This window comes from Podarcis melisellensis, assembly GCF_964234715.1.
Source record: "Podarcis melisellensis genome assembly, chromosome: 4".
Lineage (NCBI taxonomy): Eukaryota > Metazoa > Chordata > Lepidosauria > Squamata > Lacertidae > Podarcis > Podarcis melisellensis.
Window position 1 is genome coordinate 52,763,252 of NC_138531.1, and position 17,298 is coordinate 52,780,549.

Sequence of the window (17,298 nt, forward strand, 5' to 3'; positions counted from 1 at the left end):
AGAATCTATCAGCACCACCAGAATGTACACCTAATTTTTTTTAGCAACCCCATCCAAAAAAGGTAGATGACAACCACCTCAGATAAATGATCCCACCTATACTGTTTACATGCCAAAATGGTATCAAAAGCGCTTGCAAGTATAAAATCAATTATAAAACCCATACATAATGAAAATGCACAATAGAACAAGTCCATCAAAGCATTAAGAATATACAACAAAGCATAATATTTAAGACAATTAAAAACTTTGCCTGTCGTGCTCTGGTCCATAGGGTCACGAAGAGTCGGACACGACTAAATGACTCAACAACAGCAACAAAAACTTTAAAAACAATTAGATCAGGAAGCTGAAGTTTAGGGTTAAGTTTAGCTTGTTTAAACAGGTGAGTCTTCAAGAGCCGGCAGAATGCCAATATTCATGCGGCCTTTCGTATTTCAGCCAGGAGGGAATTCCAGCACGTGGACAAGATGGAACTCTGTGAGACCCCATAGCATAAGTGATATGGGTATAAATGAAATAGTAAAACAGGAGCAGACAAGTGGTGTCTCATCATCTGCTCTTCTCCCCAGTTCTGTCAGTGCCATATTAGTTTCCTACACACCCCAAAGAGGCAGCTAGTTAATACTAGATCCTAATTATTAAAACTTTTAAATCCAGGTTGAAAATGCCATCAGGTTTACAGCACGAGATGTGACTAGATGATGCAGCCCGTCCTTTCCTAATAGAACTTTCCCCAGCTGGATACTTAGTACCACTCCAGCATAGGGGGAGATGATGGTTGAATCACAGTGGTTCCTCAGTGTTTTCAGCTGTCATAGATGACCTATATTGAGTATATTTACCTGCTGTTGGGGAATAGGGGATAGACTGGAGACTCTGCTGGTGTACTGCTACCACTGCTAACTTAAGAGACCTGCTGGTATAGGGTGGTAATTAATGAATTAATGTAATTAATGAATAAATATTAGTGTCCTTCTCGGGTGGCGCTGTGGTCTCTTGGGCTTGCTGATCAGAGGGTCAACGGTTCAAATCCCCATGACAGGGTGAGCTCCCGTTGCTCGGTCCTAGCTCCTGTCAAGCTAGCAGTTCGAAAGCACGCCAAAAGTTCAAGTAGATAAATAGGTACCGCTCCAGCGGGAAGGTAAACGGCGTTTCCGTGTGCTGCTCTGGTTCGCCAGAAGCGGCTTAGTCATGCTGGCTACATGACCTGGAAAAACTGTCCATGGACAAACACTGGCTCCCTCCGCCTGTAAAGCGAAATGAGCGCCACAACCCTAGAGTCGTCTGCGACTGAACTTAACTGTTAGGGGTCCTTTACCTTTACCTTTTAGTGTCCTTAAATGCAAGAGGGTTGTTCTTTGTTTCTACACAAATTTGCACAAAGATCAATACCCTAGTGTGTGGAGGGGGGAGGGATATTTTTCTTAATATTTTATTCCGTACTACTATGATGCCAATCCCAACCAGGGATTCCACATCTACAATTGTGGAGGGGGTGGGATCCAATTCACTTCAATGGGAGCATTTTCATCTCTGTAAGACCACAACTGGGGAAAAGAGCTATTGTTCCCTAGCCCATATAGTAGGGTCCCAATCCGAATTGAGTCCCTGGCCCCCACGTAAGCCCTTTATTTTAAGGCACAGATATATAACTAACATACAGTCCAGTCTGACTGTAAGAGCCAGTTGTCTTCTTCATGTGTTCAAAAATAGATCTGTGGAGACAAAGTGTAGTGGCAGTCTGCATGTACTGCACTGGGCCCCAACTTTCCTGCAGGCCAGGTGTGCCTGTCCTAACACTACCTTTCCTTCATTAAGCAGCAAGGGCAGGAAAGATCTTCTAAAAACCTTTGGCTGAACATGCTTAGATGCCTCCTTGTGATCAGGAACTCTGGCAACACATTCAATGGGAAGGTCTGAGGTTGAGCTGATGGGTGTAGGAATGTTAAAGGTGATGCCAACAGATGGATGCCCATTCAGTGTACAAACTTCATTCCGACGCATGTTTATTTAAGTGTGTGAGAAGGGCTCATTTAAAAGCTTATTTTGTGGCAACATTTGTGGTGAAGAAATACTTACTTGCCAGCATTGCATCTGCAGAATGCTAACCATCCTGAGAGTCCATGTATCCTGCAGCAATTTGTCTCCTGGTGCAATTTGTTTGCAGAATGTTTTGCATATAGGATCACACACAACCTCACTTGAACTCCTATTAATAACAGAATTTGCGGCCTCCTTAGCCTCTTCTAGCTACAGTTGCTTGAATGAGTTTTAGGGCACTGTCAGGAATGTGGCCCCCCAGAGCGCAGGGGATGAGTTAGACTCAGAGATTGAACTAGGAAACAACTCTGCAGATGAGAACTGCCTGTCAGAATCAAGAAAGGGCAGTTCAACCCCCCTTTTTGGAGAAGACTCTATTAACTGTCAAGGAGAGGAAGAGTTGGAAGGCAGCCAAGGTGTCGCTAGGCAATCAGCAGATAAGCAGTGGTCTGAATCTGGGTTGAGTGAGAGTGAGGAGGAGGTGGGAGATCAGCCTCTCAGTCCCTGATCCAGGCGTTTGGATAAAATCAGAAGGCAATGGAAGGGCAAGAGGGGAAAGGCAGGAGTCTGGCATCCTTCCTGTTGTGGGAGGAGCGAAACTTCAGTCTGACCAACAAACGTAAATGAGAGCAGGCAAGAAGCCGGGCTCTGGATGTGTTTTTTTGTAAATAAGCCTACATAAAAACTGCCAGAGAGTCAATTACTTCTTATCGGAGCTTGCTTGTCTGCCAGAGATCATTAAAGGCCAGTGGCGTGGCGTGGGGGGTGCAGGGGGGGCCGGCCGCACCGGGCGCAACATCTGGGGGTTAGGGTTAGGGGTGCAAATCCACGGGTTAGGGGGTGCAAATTACTTGCATTGCCCCGGGTGCTGACAACCCACGCTACGCCACTGTTACAGGCACACTGTAGATTTGCATCTGCCTATTTCCCTGTTATGGTAGGGGCATCCGCATGATGTCCTCCTCATCTCAGTATTGTCCCAGACACCCCCACATCCTTTAAATGTAGAGTTTTTCAGTCTTGGCAGTTTCAGAAATCCCCACTCAGGGGCCAAACTGAGATTGGCCTGTGGGCTGGAGGTTCCTACCCATGCTATAAAGTTTATATCCAGAGATAACTGTGTCCCATTCTCTCCATTCCAGCAGGTCTCAGTTACACCCATTGCATTACAGCAATGCTATTTATTAAGACCCAGCACTCAAAACTGCCCATTTTGCCTTGGAGGCCTCTAGCATTAGCATATAAATATTTGTGCAGTGTCTCTGACACTCATGTTTTGACCTGCAATATTTTGTCCTCTCTGAATTGCTATCCCATGCCCTTGCTCTCACAATGCCTATTTCTAATCCTCCCCCTTTTAAATTATCGTGAATTTCTTTTCACCTACGTCTTCATCCCAGAGGCGAGTTTGTTCCAAACCGGCCCTATTCAGCACCTGTCAGCTTTCCCCCACAATCAGTTTAAAAGCATCAACATTCTGGTTCCATCCCACTTCCAGCGGAGCCTAGCTTGTCCCAAAATATTCCCCAGTGCTGAACAAATCCAAACCCCTCCTCCTGATACCATCGTTTCAGTCATATATTCAGACTACAAAGCTACAGTATGCCTGTCTAGCTGGCCCTGCACATGGAAATCTGTTCACTGGTCATGAAGGCTGAAACATAACTGTAAATTTACCCGCCTTCACAGCCAACAGCTGATTGGAAACCATGTGCACATGAATATGCACACAGCCAGCAGGAATGTAGTTGAAAAGCATGTGTGAATTTGGTGCAACATTCTTATATAATACCACACTGGATGTGACCCAGTTAAAGTCTTAATTGGGCTAATTTAAACATTTATACTCCAACTCTCCATCAGAAGTAACCTTTAACAGGTTCATTGCAACAAAAATTTAAGTCAGAAAGATTAAGGCAAAGCTTAAAAATCAGAAACTGCTTTCCTGAAATTATTGGCAGGAGGCAGCCACCAATTATGATTATTTGAATAAGCCGTTTTGAATAGGGAAGGAGCATGTCTGATGCCTCCAATGTTTGGACTAGGTAAAGAGGCTAGGAAATCCCCACCTGGTGAAAGAGAACTGAAAAATATTGATCTAACAAGAAGTCAAATCAACCATGCATGGTTCTCCAGTGACCTCTTCCTCTTCTGAAATTCAACGTTCTAGTCATTCAGTACATGAATATATGTTTTCTTTCCCTTGTTTGCTTCTTTCTCTATTCCCAACATCTCACCGGCCTTCAATGTTCAAGCAGCTTTCCTCACATTACTTTTCTTACATGAGGGCAATGCTGTGTGTCTGAACTTACTCAATTTTTGTTGAGTAAGCCACACCAGTGACGATGATAAAACAGAGAGTATGTTCTTAACAGAGACAGATGGAATGGTGCCCTTTAGAGACATTCATATGCATTTCAGAACTTCCTTTTTCCTGGTCACTGGGTACACTACTTCCAACTGGCCTGTTGTTATTGAGCATTTATCCTGATTTGTTTGTGGGAAGGCTAGATAATGTTGCCTCAGATCAAGTATTATCCCACACTTTCAAGTGCATTTTCCTATCACTTTCCTCACTGTGAAAAGCCCGGTCCTTTTGGGAAGTTGGTTTGTTATGCAAAACCTCCAAATTCACTATAATTGTGAAACCTGAATTTGCCAGTATGTGACTGAGTCCTACCCCAAAACAGAGACAGTCTGGAAGCATTCAGAGCCCACAGTCAGTCTCCATCTTCAGGTGTTTACATTGCTGTAAAATTTACATTTAATTATGCCTGATTCATGCCAGTCTACACTAGAGTCGGCCTTTGTAATATTTTCCCTTTGAAGATTTCACACCAATGGCAGTTGCTTCACAATGAGATATTACTTAAACCCTCCTCCATTTCAGGTTTTGCTGAATCATATTGAATCTCAGGCACCACATATATTTCAAGCAGTTTAATAATAATAATAAAAATCCTTCAAAATTGTGCTCATTTAAAGCTACCTGCAAAATGCAAATAGTTCCTGGGGAAAAAGACATTGTTGGAGAGGTGTGCTGGTGTGGACTTAGTGTCAGGAGGAAAACTTACATACTTAGAAATAAATAATAATGGGACTTACTTCAAAGCAATTATGGTTACGTTTCATTTTCAGTTAGGCCAAGATTGCACAACTTGTCAAGCCAACTTGAGCGCAGCTCACCAGACTTGTATTATGACGTGCCAGGTATCTGAACTCCCAAGCAAGCGACAAAAATAGGAGATTTATTAAATCTTTTGCAGGCCACCATACTAAGGATAATGGATCCAGGGACACTTTTCAACTTCAATTGATTTTGTATGGGGACTGATTTGTAAATCCAGGGATTGTCCCCGGGAAACAGGGGTGTCTGGTAATCTTACACCATACATGGATTGTGTACAATTTATGCCAGCTTCAATCAGGCTATCAAGGTGGAAACTCCAACCAGGCTGCTTGGAAGCCATTTTTGTTTATAAGATGACCCAAATTGATGTGAATGTGTCTATTCCCATCTTTCTATCTATTAACCTGTATTTCCTTGTGAATACTGGAATGGAACCAGGAAGCAGAAAATGAGGTCAGACAGAAAGAACAATGTAATGGATTCTTGCCATTTTAATTGCTAATCCTTTCCTTGGAAGTTGCTGTTTCCATGCCATTGTTCTATTATCCTGTTATGACCCTCACATTACAGTCAAATTTGCCTTTGTCCTTTGATTCCTTTGCAAAGAGAATGGCAGCTGAGGTAATTTGAAACAGAATCTATTAGGCAAGCACACACAGGTACACATTAATAGGATTTCATTTGAGGAACTATTTCTCCACTGTCTATAATTATCACCAACATAACAATCTTGGGCACTCTAGAAATAGACTAATGTTGTGGTTCCCAATGTGGGGCACACGCCCCTCAGGGAAGCAATTTGATTTTTAAGGGGGGCAATTCAAGAATGAGTTATTAACAGTTAATGGCCTTTTAGGATTCCTCCTCGTGAACAGGAGTTCACTTTTTGAATAATAAGACTTATATGCCACAGGGGTGGGGGGTGGCATCAGGATTTTAGAGGTGCTTAGGTGAGGCACAGCCAAGAAAAGGTTGGGAACCACTGGACTAATGCCACCTTTGCCATACACAGCCCTTTCATTTTAAAAGTGTGTGCTTCGATGCCTTGCTGGTTTTTGTCTCCCTTGAAGGGCTTCTTGCAAACCTCTAGTTTACTAAAACAATTAAAATATATATTTAGTCATCCTCCTTATTATCCAAATGGTCTTTGGATATTGAAATATAATTCAGATTCACAATTTTGATCATTCTTTCTTGTCTGCTGCTATTCATAATATCAACACAAGTGCCATCCATTTTGATTGGTGTTCTGCACCACAAATAGCTTCACTCAACTTTCTTACCAGTCCCTCAGGAGGTGTAATGGGTTAGTGCACCTGACTTTAACCAGAAAGTTGGTGGTTCAAGCCCACCCAGGGATAAATGTGGGCAGGATTCCTGCTTTGCAGGGGGTTTGGACTAGATGACCCTCAGGGTCCCTTCTAACTCTACAATTATGAAAAGCTGGAGATTTTTTTTACATAAACTAAGATCCATTATCTGGACTGCATTTCTATTTGAACAGAAAAGTCCTAGCCTGCAATGTTGTTTGTGTTCCATTTTAAGTCAGGTGGCACTTTCAAACATGGGGATGCGATTCAGTTGAGTTAACTACCGTAGCTTTCCTTCACTTCAACCATGGATTCACAAGAATGCCCTTGGGTTAGGTATTTAAAGGGATGGGGGGAAACATTGTCCAGTGCCAAAGAAATAAGACATGCATTATTACAGTAAGTATGACAGAGCTAATTCTTATCAATTACTGTTGCTTGATGGGCCTCATTATCACGTACACAAGAACCCAATCATTACTCAGGGACCAGTGATCATATACATAAAAAATTACAAGAGGTGCTTAAAGCATGACTGCAATTATAAAAGTTGCTCAGCAAGACAATGCTTACTGACTCAGCAGATCTACCGCCTGTGAAAATCCAATCCCATATGCTGAGGGGAAATATATGTTGCTTTTCTTCCAGTAACTTTACAATCAGCTTCCTGAGGGAGGCCAAGACATTTCCAAGGAGGGAAGCAGACTACACCTTAACCTTTTGCATCATATCCTGACAATACAGAGGTGAAGAGTACCAGACCCCACCTTCCAAATTAGTGCAATACAAGAGGTGTGCGCCCAATGCCAATCCCAGGTTGACTGTGGCAGCTAATTAGTCAGGAAACAAAACCTCCATTCTTTGCCATGGATCACAGGGTAAATTCATATCCTGCCCTGTCTCCAAATGGAAAGCAGCTATTTAGCAGTGCTTAAAAAGATGGCTAGAGATGGGATCCTGAGGAGCCTAGTAGTGTATTTGCACCAGAAGCACTGCCAGGTTTGAGAGGACTTCTGATGAGGCACCTTTGAAGCAGGGTTGAGGATTGGGGCCTTGTTGAGTGGCAGGGCACTCATCCAATTGACACACTTCTTTCTCTTGCTCGCCCACCTGCTGTTGACACTCTTCTCCCACACAGACCCAAGGGCCACTGCCATGGGAGGAACATGTAGGTAAAGGAGCAAGGCTGCTTACCACAAACTAGGAAACAAAGCAATGTGCTGATAGCGGCTGAGGCTTTGTAGTCATCCGCCACAACTTTTAACTAACAATATTTCCCCCAAACAATGAGAGCGGCATTGAACTTAGCCAATCAGACACTACCTTTGGGGTTGTGAGGCCACAGAGAGTACTGGGGCAAGGAGGGGTTGATCTAAGGTTGCTTGACCTGCTTCCTGCATGCTCCACCCAAAGCTGGCATCTGGTTGGCGCCTCTCGTTGCCACTCTCATTGCCTTGGGGGTATGTATATTAAACTGGTGATGTGCGCACTTTGCTTTCTAGCATGCTGTCAGGGGACTGCCATCAAAAGCGGGGGGGGGGGGGGGCACAAGAAAACAGGGAGCCTCCAACGTTCAGAAGGAGCTCTTCATCAGGCACTGGAGAGAACCACAACTCCAGTGAAGCAGAGGGGGAACGGAGGGGCGAGGTGAGGGAAAGGCTCACAGAAGCTACGGTGAGCGCAAGCGCTTCGCTTAGCCAGGCTGGTCAGGAAACAGACATGCCTCTTCCGTTGCCCAGTTTGTGCACAGGGATGAAATGGAAGAAGGGGAGGCGGAGATTTGGGGTGTCTAAGTTCTTATGTGGGGGGGGGACCATAAGGGGCCACTCCCGGAATCTGCAAGTGACTGAGACAGACATGAGCTTTGGGCTTCTGCACTGTACATAAAAAAGGTAAAGGTAAAGGCACCCCTGCCCGTACGGGCCAGTCTTGCCAGACTCTGGGGTTGTGCGCCCATCTCACTCAAGAGGCCAGGGGCCAGCGCTGTCCGGAGACACTTCCGGGTCACGTGGCCAGCGTGACATCGCTGCTCTGGCGAGCCAGAGCCGCACACGGAAACGCCGTTTACCTTCCCGCTGGTAAGCGGTCCCTATTTATCTACTTGCACCCGAGGGTGCTTTCGAACTGCTAGGTTGGCAGGCGCTGGGACCGAGCAGCGGGAGCGCACCCCGCCACAGGGATTCGAACCGCCGACCTTTCGATCGGCAAGTCCTAGGCGCTGAGGCTTTAACCCACAGCGCCACCTGCACTGTACATAGTTTGCACTAAATAAAACCTGTAAAAGACAGGTTGGAGTCCTGGCTGTTTACTCGCGAGCAACCACCTGCAAACCTGACACATGCTGTGGCTTGCCATCTTACGTACCACTGCCGCTCTGGATTCATTGAGGGAGACTTTCAGCCTAGGCTCCAAAGCCCAATCCTAGTGGTGCCACTGGGAAGCACAAATTAACTTTTAAGAATCCGCCTAGCCTAGTATTGCATGCATCCTTTGATTACCTGTGCTCCTTATGACTCCTGAAGATACCAAAGGTTGAGCATATGATCTTATACATGCAAAGCTTTACCAATGAGCTGCGGTCAATCTTCATATATAGCAGTAAAAAAATTGTGGTTTACAAAGTCATCAAGGCAGATTACAATATATAGGCAACAGCCTTGTACTACTGATAACCTTTGGAACCGAACTCCCACATAAGATGAAAGATTTCTGTGCATCATTAAACTAGGCCATCTGGTTTGGAAAATTAACAACAGGGTATTTAAAAGGATATCTATAGTTTCTATTAACTCATCAAAGTCTTACACAAAAAGCGAATAAGCAAAAGATTCATATCAGTGTTTGTTCTGCAGACATCATCCTGCTCTATGGGAATAAACTGAACTGACATCTAAAGGCAATATGGTTAACAACATAAAAAAGGCCAGCAGGATATTTTGAATTACAATTTTCTTACCATGAGCCACAGAAGAAGTAGAAGTACAGTGTACTAATGAGTCATTTAACCTGGAAAGTCCTGGCTGATGGTGTGATGGCTTGGCTGGTGGTAATTTTGAGAAGTTCAGGTCCCTGAAACAATCCATTATCTGCTGTTTCTGAAAATAGCCAAGAGGAACATTTAAATAAGCATAGTATAGACTAACTGTAAAGTTGAGGAAATTTATTGGGGGAAACTGCAGGTGTTAATGCATTTAGCTTCATATAGAAAACAATTTAACGTATTTTCAGATAATCATACAAGTTTATTTTACCTGTGGAATTCCATTCCAGGGGGCTTACATTTAGCTCCATCTCTATCTATACCAGGCAGGAAGAGGCACTCATATCAAAAAGGTAAAAAGAACCATCTCTTTGTATCAGTAGGTCATTTTCTGGTTTAAAAAATAGAAATTAGTCCACAAAATTCAGTCATTGTCAACTTTTCCATGAGGCACAGTTGATGCTTTCTGATAGCACAGTCCAAATCATTGAAATGTCATAATTAATTTAGAGCATCAGATTATTGTGAAAATTAAGCATATGCAAGTGATTCCGCACAATCTGTGACCCACTGGGCAAACAGTCTATCAGCCATGCATACAAGCTCATGAGCGACCTGTTAAATTGGCCTGTATAGTCCTTACAAAATTTAGGATGGGGAGAGTCAGGCACCAGAATGGCCACAATACTTGCCTTGCAGACTTCATTCATCTGTTGACGAGTCACAAGACCTACAGACCTAATGTAAGGCTTTCAGGGAATGGAGAGGGAAAATTTTCCACTCTGGAATTTTCTCACCTGAATAGCACTTTCACAAACTAAGCCTGTCCATGCCACTGTAGAAACACTGTAGAAGCTATTTATCATTGTTATTTGTTTGGTTTATATCCTGTTTTTCATCCCAAAGCAATCCAGGTTGGCAAGCATATTAATAGATATATCATTTTTAAAAATCATTAAAACTGTTAAAAACAATTTCATTCTCTGTCAATGATTTCAGGGTTGCCACAAACAGTATATTTCAGCTACCAAATGACTGGACAAAGAGGAATGGAGACAAAGAGGAATGGAGACAAAGAGGAATGGAGAAAGACATACCTCACCAGGAAGAGCATTCCACAAATGGGGAACCACCTCTGAGATGGCCTGTCAGATCAACAACAACCAGGCAGCCCCCATGGGTGCATCACCAACAAGGCCTCACCTACCAACCAACTACACAAATGTAGATCAACATGAAGCTAGATGAACATGCAAACAGTTCTGAGAACTGCGTAGAAGCGAAGTATTATGAAATAAGTAGATAAGATCGTACCTTATCCTAGTGTGTTATGGAGACCTTAATAAGCCAGCAGTTCCTGACTCTTCATGGAACTACACTGAGGCAGAAAATGTATGTAGCAATGGTTTAACATGGAGAAACAGCAACCTTTCATGCAGAGGGCTGGGCTGCAAATAGCACCTTCAGAGAGCACAGCTCCCAGGGGTTATTTTTTGTGAGGAAAAGGTGCAAAGGGAGTAGGGAACAGGTAAAAGGTAAAAAGGTAAAGGACTGCTGGACGGTTAAGTCCGGTCAAAGGCAACTGGAGTTGTGGCACTCATCTCGCTTTCACACCAAGGGAGCCGACGTTTGTCCACAGACGGATTTCTGGGTCATGTGGCCAGCATGACTAACCTGCTTCTGACACAACGGGACACCGTGACAGAAACCAGAGCGCACGGAAATGCCGTTTACCTTCCTGCGGTACCTATTCATCTCCTTGCACTGGGGCGCTTTTGAACTGCTAGGTTGGCAGGAGCTGGGACAGAGCAATGGGAGCTCACTCCGTCACAGGGATTCAAATCGCTGATCATAGATCGGCAAGCCCAAGAAGCTCAGAGGTTTAGACCACAGCATCACCCACATCCCTCTCCTGCACTCCAGAATCACTGATCACAACTGACACACACACATATGCATACACACAGCTGCTTTTTCTAAGCACGTCAGTTAAAAGCTCTTTTAATATAACTTGCAGTTTGGTCCTTTGTAAACATAGAAAGCTTTGTAGCTCAGGGAGCAGAAATCTGTGGTGGAAAATAGGTCTAGTTTTAATAAATGTTGTAAACTGTGCTGTGAGTTAGTAATGAAATGGGTGTATAAACAAAGTGGTGTAATGTGCACTGATATGACACTTGAGGGATGTGGAAATTAAATCCATGCCCAGTGCGAGAAGCAGGAAAAGCTAGTAACAGGAAGCAGCATCATGGAGTTACTTAATCTTAAAGTAGTATAACAATGCCCCTTTCTTCCTTTTCGATGACTCTTTTGCCCCGAGGTAAAAGTAAGAATCATGAAAGTACTTGTTTACATGAGGGAGATAGAAACATCTACCGCAGAAAGCTATGGCTCAATCATCTAATATTTCCCTTGTGATTAATTCCCATGTTAAGCAATAATCTACAGCTACAGTTCTGCATTGGGACGAAACATTTCCCATATGGAGGAAATGAAGTTGGATATTATGCCACCGATGAACCTATTTGCCTGATACCTGTAAAGTAAGACCAAATAATTCAGTTTTATTACGGCTTCTGGTTTTGCAGCCCTAAAAACCAACAACAATCTTATGACAATTTGGGGGGAAATTGTTTAAAATCTTGACAATGATTCCACCTCACAGATATTCACTGGACCTTATTATGAGTAAGTCTGCTTGGGATTTTGACTTCCCTCACATGGGCCACTTCCTTGAACATTTGCTTGTCATAAGGAAAAAGAGGTCACTCCTCTCTTCTTATATTCTCTACTCAGAGCCATCCCAAGACTTGCATTAAATTTACTTCAGGGATGACAATGCTTCACATCTGATAGATAGGCATGACATGTAAGTACATTAATAAAATCTATATACTACAGTACTTTATATGCCTTGTTTTAAGTGGACTTTGCACTTGCTTCAGCTTTTAAAGATACTGATGAGGGTAGAAGAGAAAGAAATCACTTTTAATTATTATCTTTTTCTTTCCCCCTCTCAGAGATATTAAATTTGATGAAATTATAAGGGACAGTTATATATGCATTTATATGCACTTACTCACTTTCTCATATTTCTGGTTTATCAAAGTTAAATTCCTGACAGGTATTGGCTCTCTGTTGAAATTTGTGACAAAACATAACAAGTGAGAGGAGGTAAAACTGTTTTCTCACTGAAACAAATTGAGTTACATGTGATGTTTCCCTCACAGAAAAGACTTGAGATGCACTAAGCGCATTGCAGGTTCTCATACAAGATGCAGCACTGTGATTTTATGTTTCTTTTTAATCCAAGTGTGTTCAAACAAAATGCTCTTCTTGGTATGAAAAACTGCTCAGGTGGATATATGCATGTACCTTGAGGACTTCCAGAAGGGGAATGCATGAACTTCTATTGTAGAACATTTTGTGCTTGAAGCAATAAGAAAAACAGTACATGCACTTTTGGGACCGAAATGCTATGAGTGTGCCAACAGCATGCAGCTCTACCTCTCATTTACATAAACGGAGCCTGGTGAGGTGCTGAAAAGTCTGAACAGGCGTCTGGAACCAGTTGCTATGGGCAAATTACCTGACACTTAATCCAGACGAACCAAACCTGCTTTTGGTTGGGCTCTGTAGACCTTGGAGACAGAGTACAATCAGGTCCTATGCTGAGTTTCACTTCCGCTTGAAGAATCAAGTGGCTTGAGGGTGCTCTTGGACTCAGTATTGCCCCTTGCTATTAAGTGGCCAGGAGCACGTTTTACCAGCTTGGCCAACTGTCACCATATCTGGAGATATCTCCCTCCTCCTGCCAGTTAGTTGTGCAGCAATTACTTCCAGTCTGAATTACTACAATGCTCTTCATACACGGTAGGCTTTAAAGACACTTTGGAAACCATAATTGGTACAAAATGCAGTTGCAAGAATGTTGTTGGATGGCAGCTAGGTTTTCCATAAGGGCCATGCCCAGAACAGCAGCATATGAATACCTGAAATGGGCACTACACTGATTTGATACCATCTGCAATGCTTTACCTGTTCACTCCCAAGCTCACTATAAAATGCTGGTGTTAATTTTTAAAGTCCTATACAGCAGGCTTCCTCAACCTCGGCCCTCCAGATGTTTTGAGACTACAATTCCCAGCATCCCTGACCACTGGTCCTGCTAACTAGGGATCATGGGAGTTGTAGGCCCAAAAAATTTGGAGGGCCGAGGTTGAGGAAGCCTGCTATACAGCTTAATTCCAAGTCTGTCTGTTACCTGTAGAAACCCTGAGATTTTCTTCTGTGGCAGTGCTGTCAGATGGGCAGCATATAACTAACTAACTAACTAACTAAATATTATTATTATAATTATTTATTGAACTCTCTGTTCACATACCCTTAGGCAATTTTTAAAAACTTTTTTGTTACAACAGAACAATATAATATACAATATCATACATTGCAGAGATAATCATTTTTATTGCCTTTTTGCTCTTTATATTGCTGCTAATTATTATAGATTGCAGTTGCTGTTTTCTATTTGTTATTTTCTATTTGTTATTTTTTTAAAAACACCATACCCTCATTTGTTTGTTTTTGTTTTTCTAACTGCTTTGTTTCCACATGTGAGAAGTAGGATAAAAAAATGAGATAAGTTATAAGCATTCCTGTATGAGCTCACCCAGTATCTTGAGTCATGCAGTAAAGGTTGGGAATAGGCCTGATGGGATTTAGTAATTAACTTTTATCTAATTAAAGCAGAGACCTGATCAGGTAGTTATTCTGGGTGGCTATTTAGTGTGGCTTGCATTTAGTTACTATAAGGTAAAACAGTAAGTGTTCAGATACGAAAAATACACCCCTCACAACAATATTAGACATATTGTTTAATATGTTTAAGATTGATATTCAGTGGTAGTTTTCTCCCATCTTCTAATAATTTTGGTGAAAGTTCATAATACACAACTATTTCTCCAAATCTAGGACGCAATACCTCCAGTTTTGTGAAATACAGATTTTGTTCAAAGAGTCACAATTAACCACCATCACCAATATAATTCCACCAACACATGAGTTGTTGATCACTTCAGCACAACATGCTGGAAATCACTGCAGCACATATAATTGGAGTTTCTATTTGTTCTGTGTAAATGTTACTTCACTTGTTTCCTTTATTCTTAAGAGTTGTTGGTTTCAAAGGAAAAGTATTTATTTTCTGGTATTGTTTGCTTCTCAATTTGAGCTGATGGTATGATAAGAAAAGCCCGAGCGATTACAAATTCAAGTCAAAACAGGGCTCTGTATGTGTGCTGTACCAAGAATTAATTCTTCACTACAGCAACAGATGGTATTTTACTCTTAACAGTGCAATCTTCATTTACTCAGAAGTAAGTACCACTGCCTTCAGTGGAACTTACTCCCTAGCAAGGGCATTTAGGATTGCATATTCAAATTTTGTATTACTCGCACATTAATGTCTATTAAGTGTGAAAGGAAATAGGAGATGAGTAAAATAAACATTGGCAGGCATATGGGGCAGGGAATAAAAAAATCTCTATTTTTTTGGAAGCCCAAGATAAGAAAATGCAGGATAAGAAACATCTACCCTATTCCCAGCTCCAAACTGCCAATTGCTTTTATTCCTCCCCCCCCCCCCGTTTCTTTTATATTCACTTTTTCAAGGACATGTCCTCTTTTTCATGGGTATGTAAAATGAGAGTCATCATAGTGATCCATAGTTAAACATAGAAGCCGGCAAATGTGTCCTGTTTTTTGCTCTTCAAAATATGGCAACCCTACAACAGCTTCCTTCCCCAGTGTCCTTCCTCTCTATTCCTAATTGACCGCTAATAGCAACTTATAAAAATTTTCCCACTTTCTAATTTCCATGAAAATTCTCTCTGGCCTTTCCACCCCCCCACACCAAGCTCCTTAAGTGATAAGAAAGTTGGACACGCATGAGCACAGTGGTGGCTGATGCCCATTAGGACTGGTAGGTCGGGAGGCAGGGAAATTGACAGGAGGCGGAACCAAAGCCAATAACAGGCAGAGTCAACTGGTTCTAGTTTTATCGCCCTGCTTCCCCCTGCTGAGTTCTACAAGGACAATGCTGAGGCTACGGAGGACGACGTTGACAGGCAGAGGAGCCCCTTGACTGGTCATAAGTAAGAAGATCAGCAGGTGGGAGATGGCGAAGGGTAGTCTCAGATTGGTGTGGCAGTGCCCCATTCACTCTAATGGGCCACTGTGAGAGAGATAGAGATGGGGGGGGGGAGGCAGAGAGAGAGAAGCAGAGGGGTCAGGAAGCCCAGCAGGCCCAGCACAGTGGGATTCACCATTTATTTCCCTCAGCCCATTCATCCCTTCTACCTCCTTCTCTTCATTCAATTCTTTTTTTTAAAAAAAATGTATTAAATGTGTAAGTTGCTTTATCTTGCCCAAGACAACCCAAAAAAAATTACAAACAAACAAACAAAAACCCATATAGACCCCTTATTTATTTAGGATACATGGCTATTGTATCCTCTCTGTCCTTCTGTTCCCCCAAACTTTCTTTTCCTCCCCTGCAGTTTTGCATGCTAGAGCCTCACTCTTGACTTTCTCCCACCCCCTTGCATGCCTGTTTAGGGAGGTTTTTAAGGTTTGGTGTTTTGTCGTGTTTTTAATACGATTGTGAGCCACTCAGAGTGGTTGGGAAAACCCAGCCAAATGGATGGGGTATAAATAAATTATTATTATTATATTATCATCATTATCATCATTATTATTATGCACTGCATATGTGGAGAGCTGCTAAGCCGTTTGAGTGTGCAGCCCAATGAGCTGCTGTAAACAAGCCGTAAACAATACCAGGGTGGAGTCTTCTAAAGGGAATGCAAGGCAGTGGACATTCAAAACACATTTTCTCCTTTCAAAGAATTCTGGGCATTATAGTTTGTTAGGGGTTCCTGGCAATGGAAGCTCTGTGAAGATTAACCAACAATGCATTGATGCTTTAAAAGTGAACACAACTTAAAAGGAGCTGACAAGCCCAGACTAGGTGCTGGTCCACTAGTAATCAACATGACTCGCTCAACATTATTATGCTGGATTTATGTTGGTCTTTTGCTGGTTGTTCTATATAGTGTGAACCACTTTGAGAAGAATTTTTTTTAATGTTTAAAAGCAGTGTACATATTTTTTTTAAAAAAAAAACCAAACAAATAGCTCTCCAGTTTTTATAACAGATTGTATCGCCTCGCCATCACCTGCTATAATTTTACTGAGCAGGCTTTAAAAAAAGCCAAAGAGTGAATTGTAGAAGAGGACCCTGTTGCTCAGTGGCAGAGCACATGTCTTGCTTGCAGAAGGTCCCGGGTTCAACCCCCAATATCTGCAGGTAGAGCTGGGAAAGTGTCAGAAAAACTGGAGAGCCATTGTCCACCAGTCTACTGAGCTAGATGGACCCAATGGTCTGGCTTGCTCTAAGGCAGTTCCTGTGTTCCTAGAGAAGGGCTAAAATGCCTCACACCCAAATTCATCCCCTTGCCTCCCACTGTCAGAAGCCTTGAAACATTTCGGTTTGAAACATTGAGTTGGAATCCAAAGGACCAAGTTTCCACCTCAGGGGCACCAAGTGTTCACACGTCCCACAGCAGGCGGTGCTGCTGTTCCTTCCTATATAGAAGAACTCAGAGTGAGGGAAGGAAGCATTTCTGCTTGCTCTTTTGCTTATATTGACATGGCTTCAAGATAATGCTTCAGAGTCAGGGCAGAAGAAGGTAAGTTGGTGGGTAGTGGTGGGGAAACAACACTCTAGGTAATTGAAATATAATTATGCCTGTCTGGCTGTAAGCAATTATTTGCAACTA

The 17,298-nt window shown here is 42.6% G+C and overlaps 1 protein-coding gene across 1 annotated transcript in view; it reads right to left on the reverse strand.

Moving 5' to 3' along the window:
- Positions 1-17,298, reverse strand: part of CLIC6 (chloride intracellular channel 6) — a 131,972-nt gene that overhangs the window by 101,820 nt on the left and 12,854 nt on the right. The window contains exon 2 of the mRNA XM_081908735.1: positions 9,490-9,578. Coding sequence (XP_081764861.1) covers positions 9,490-9,578 — 89 coding nt within the window. The remainder of the gene's footprint in view (positions 1-9,489; positions 9,579-17,298) is intronic.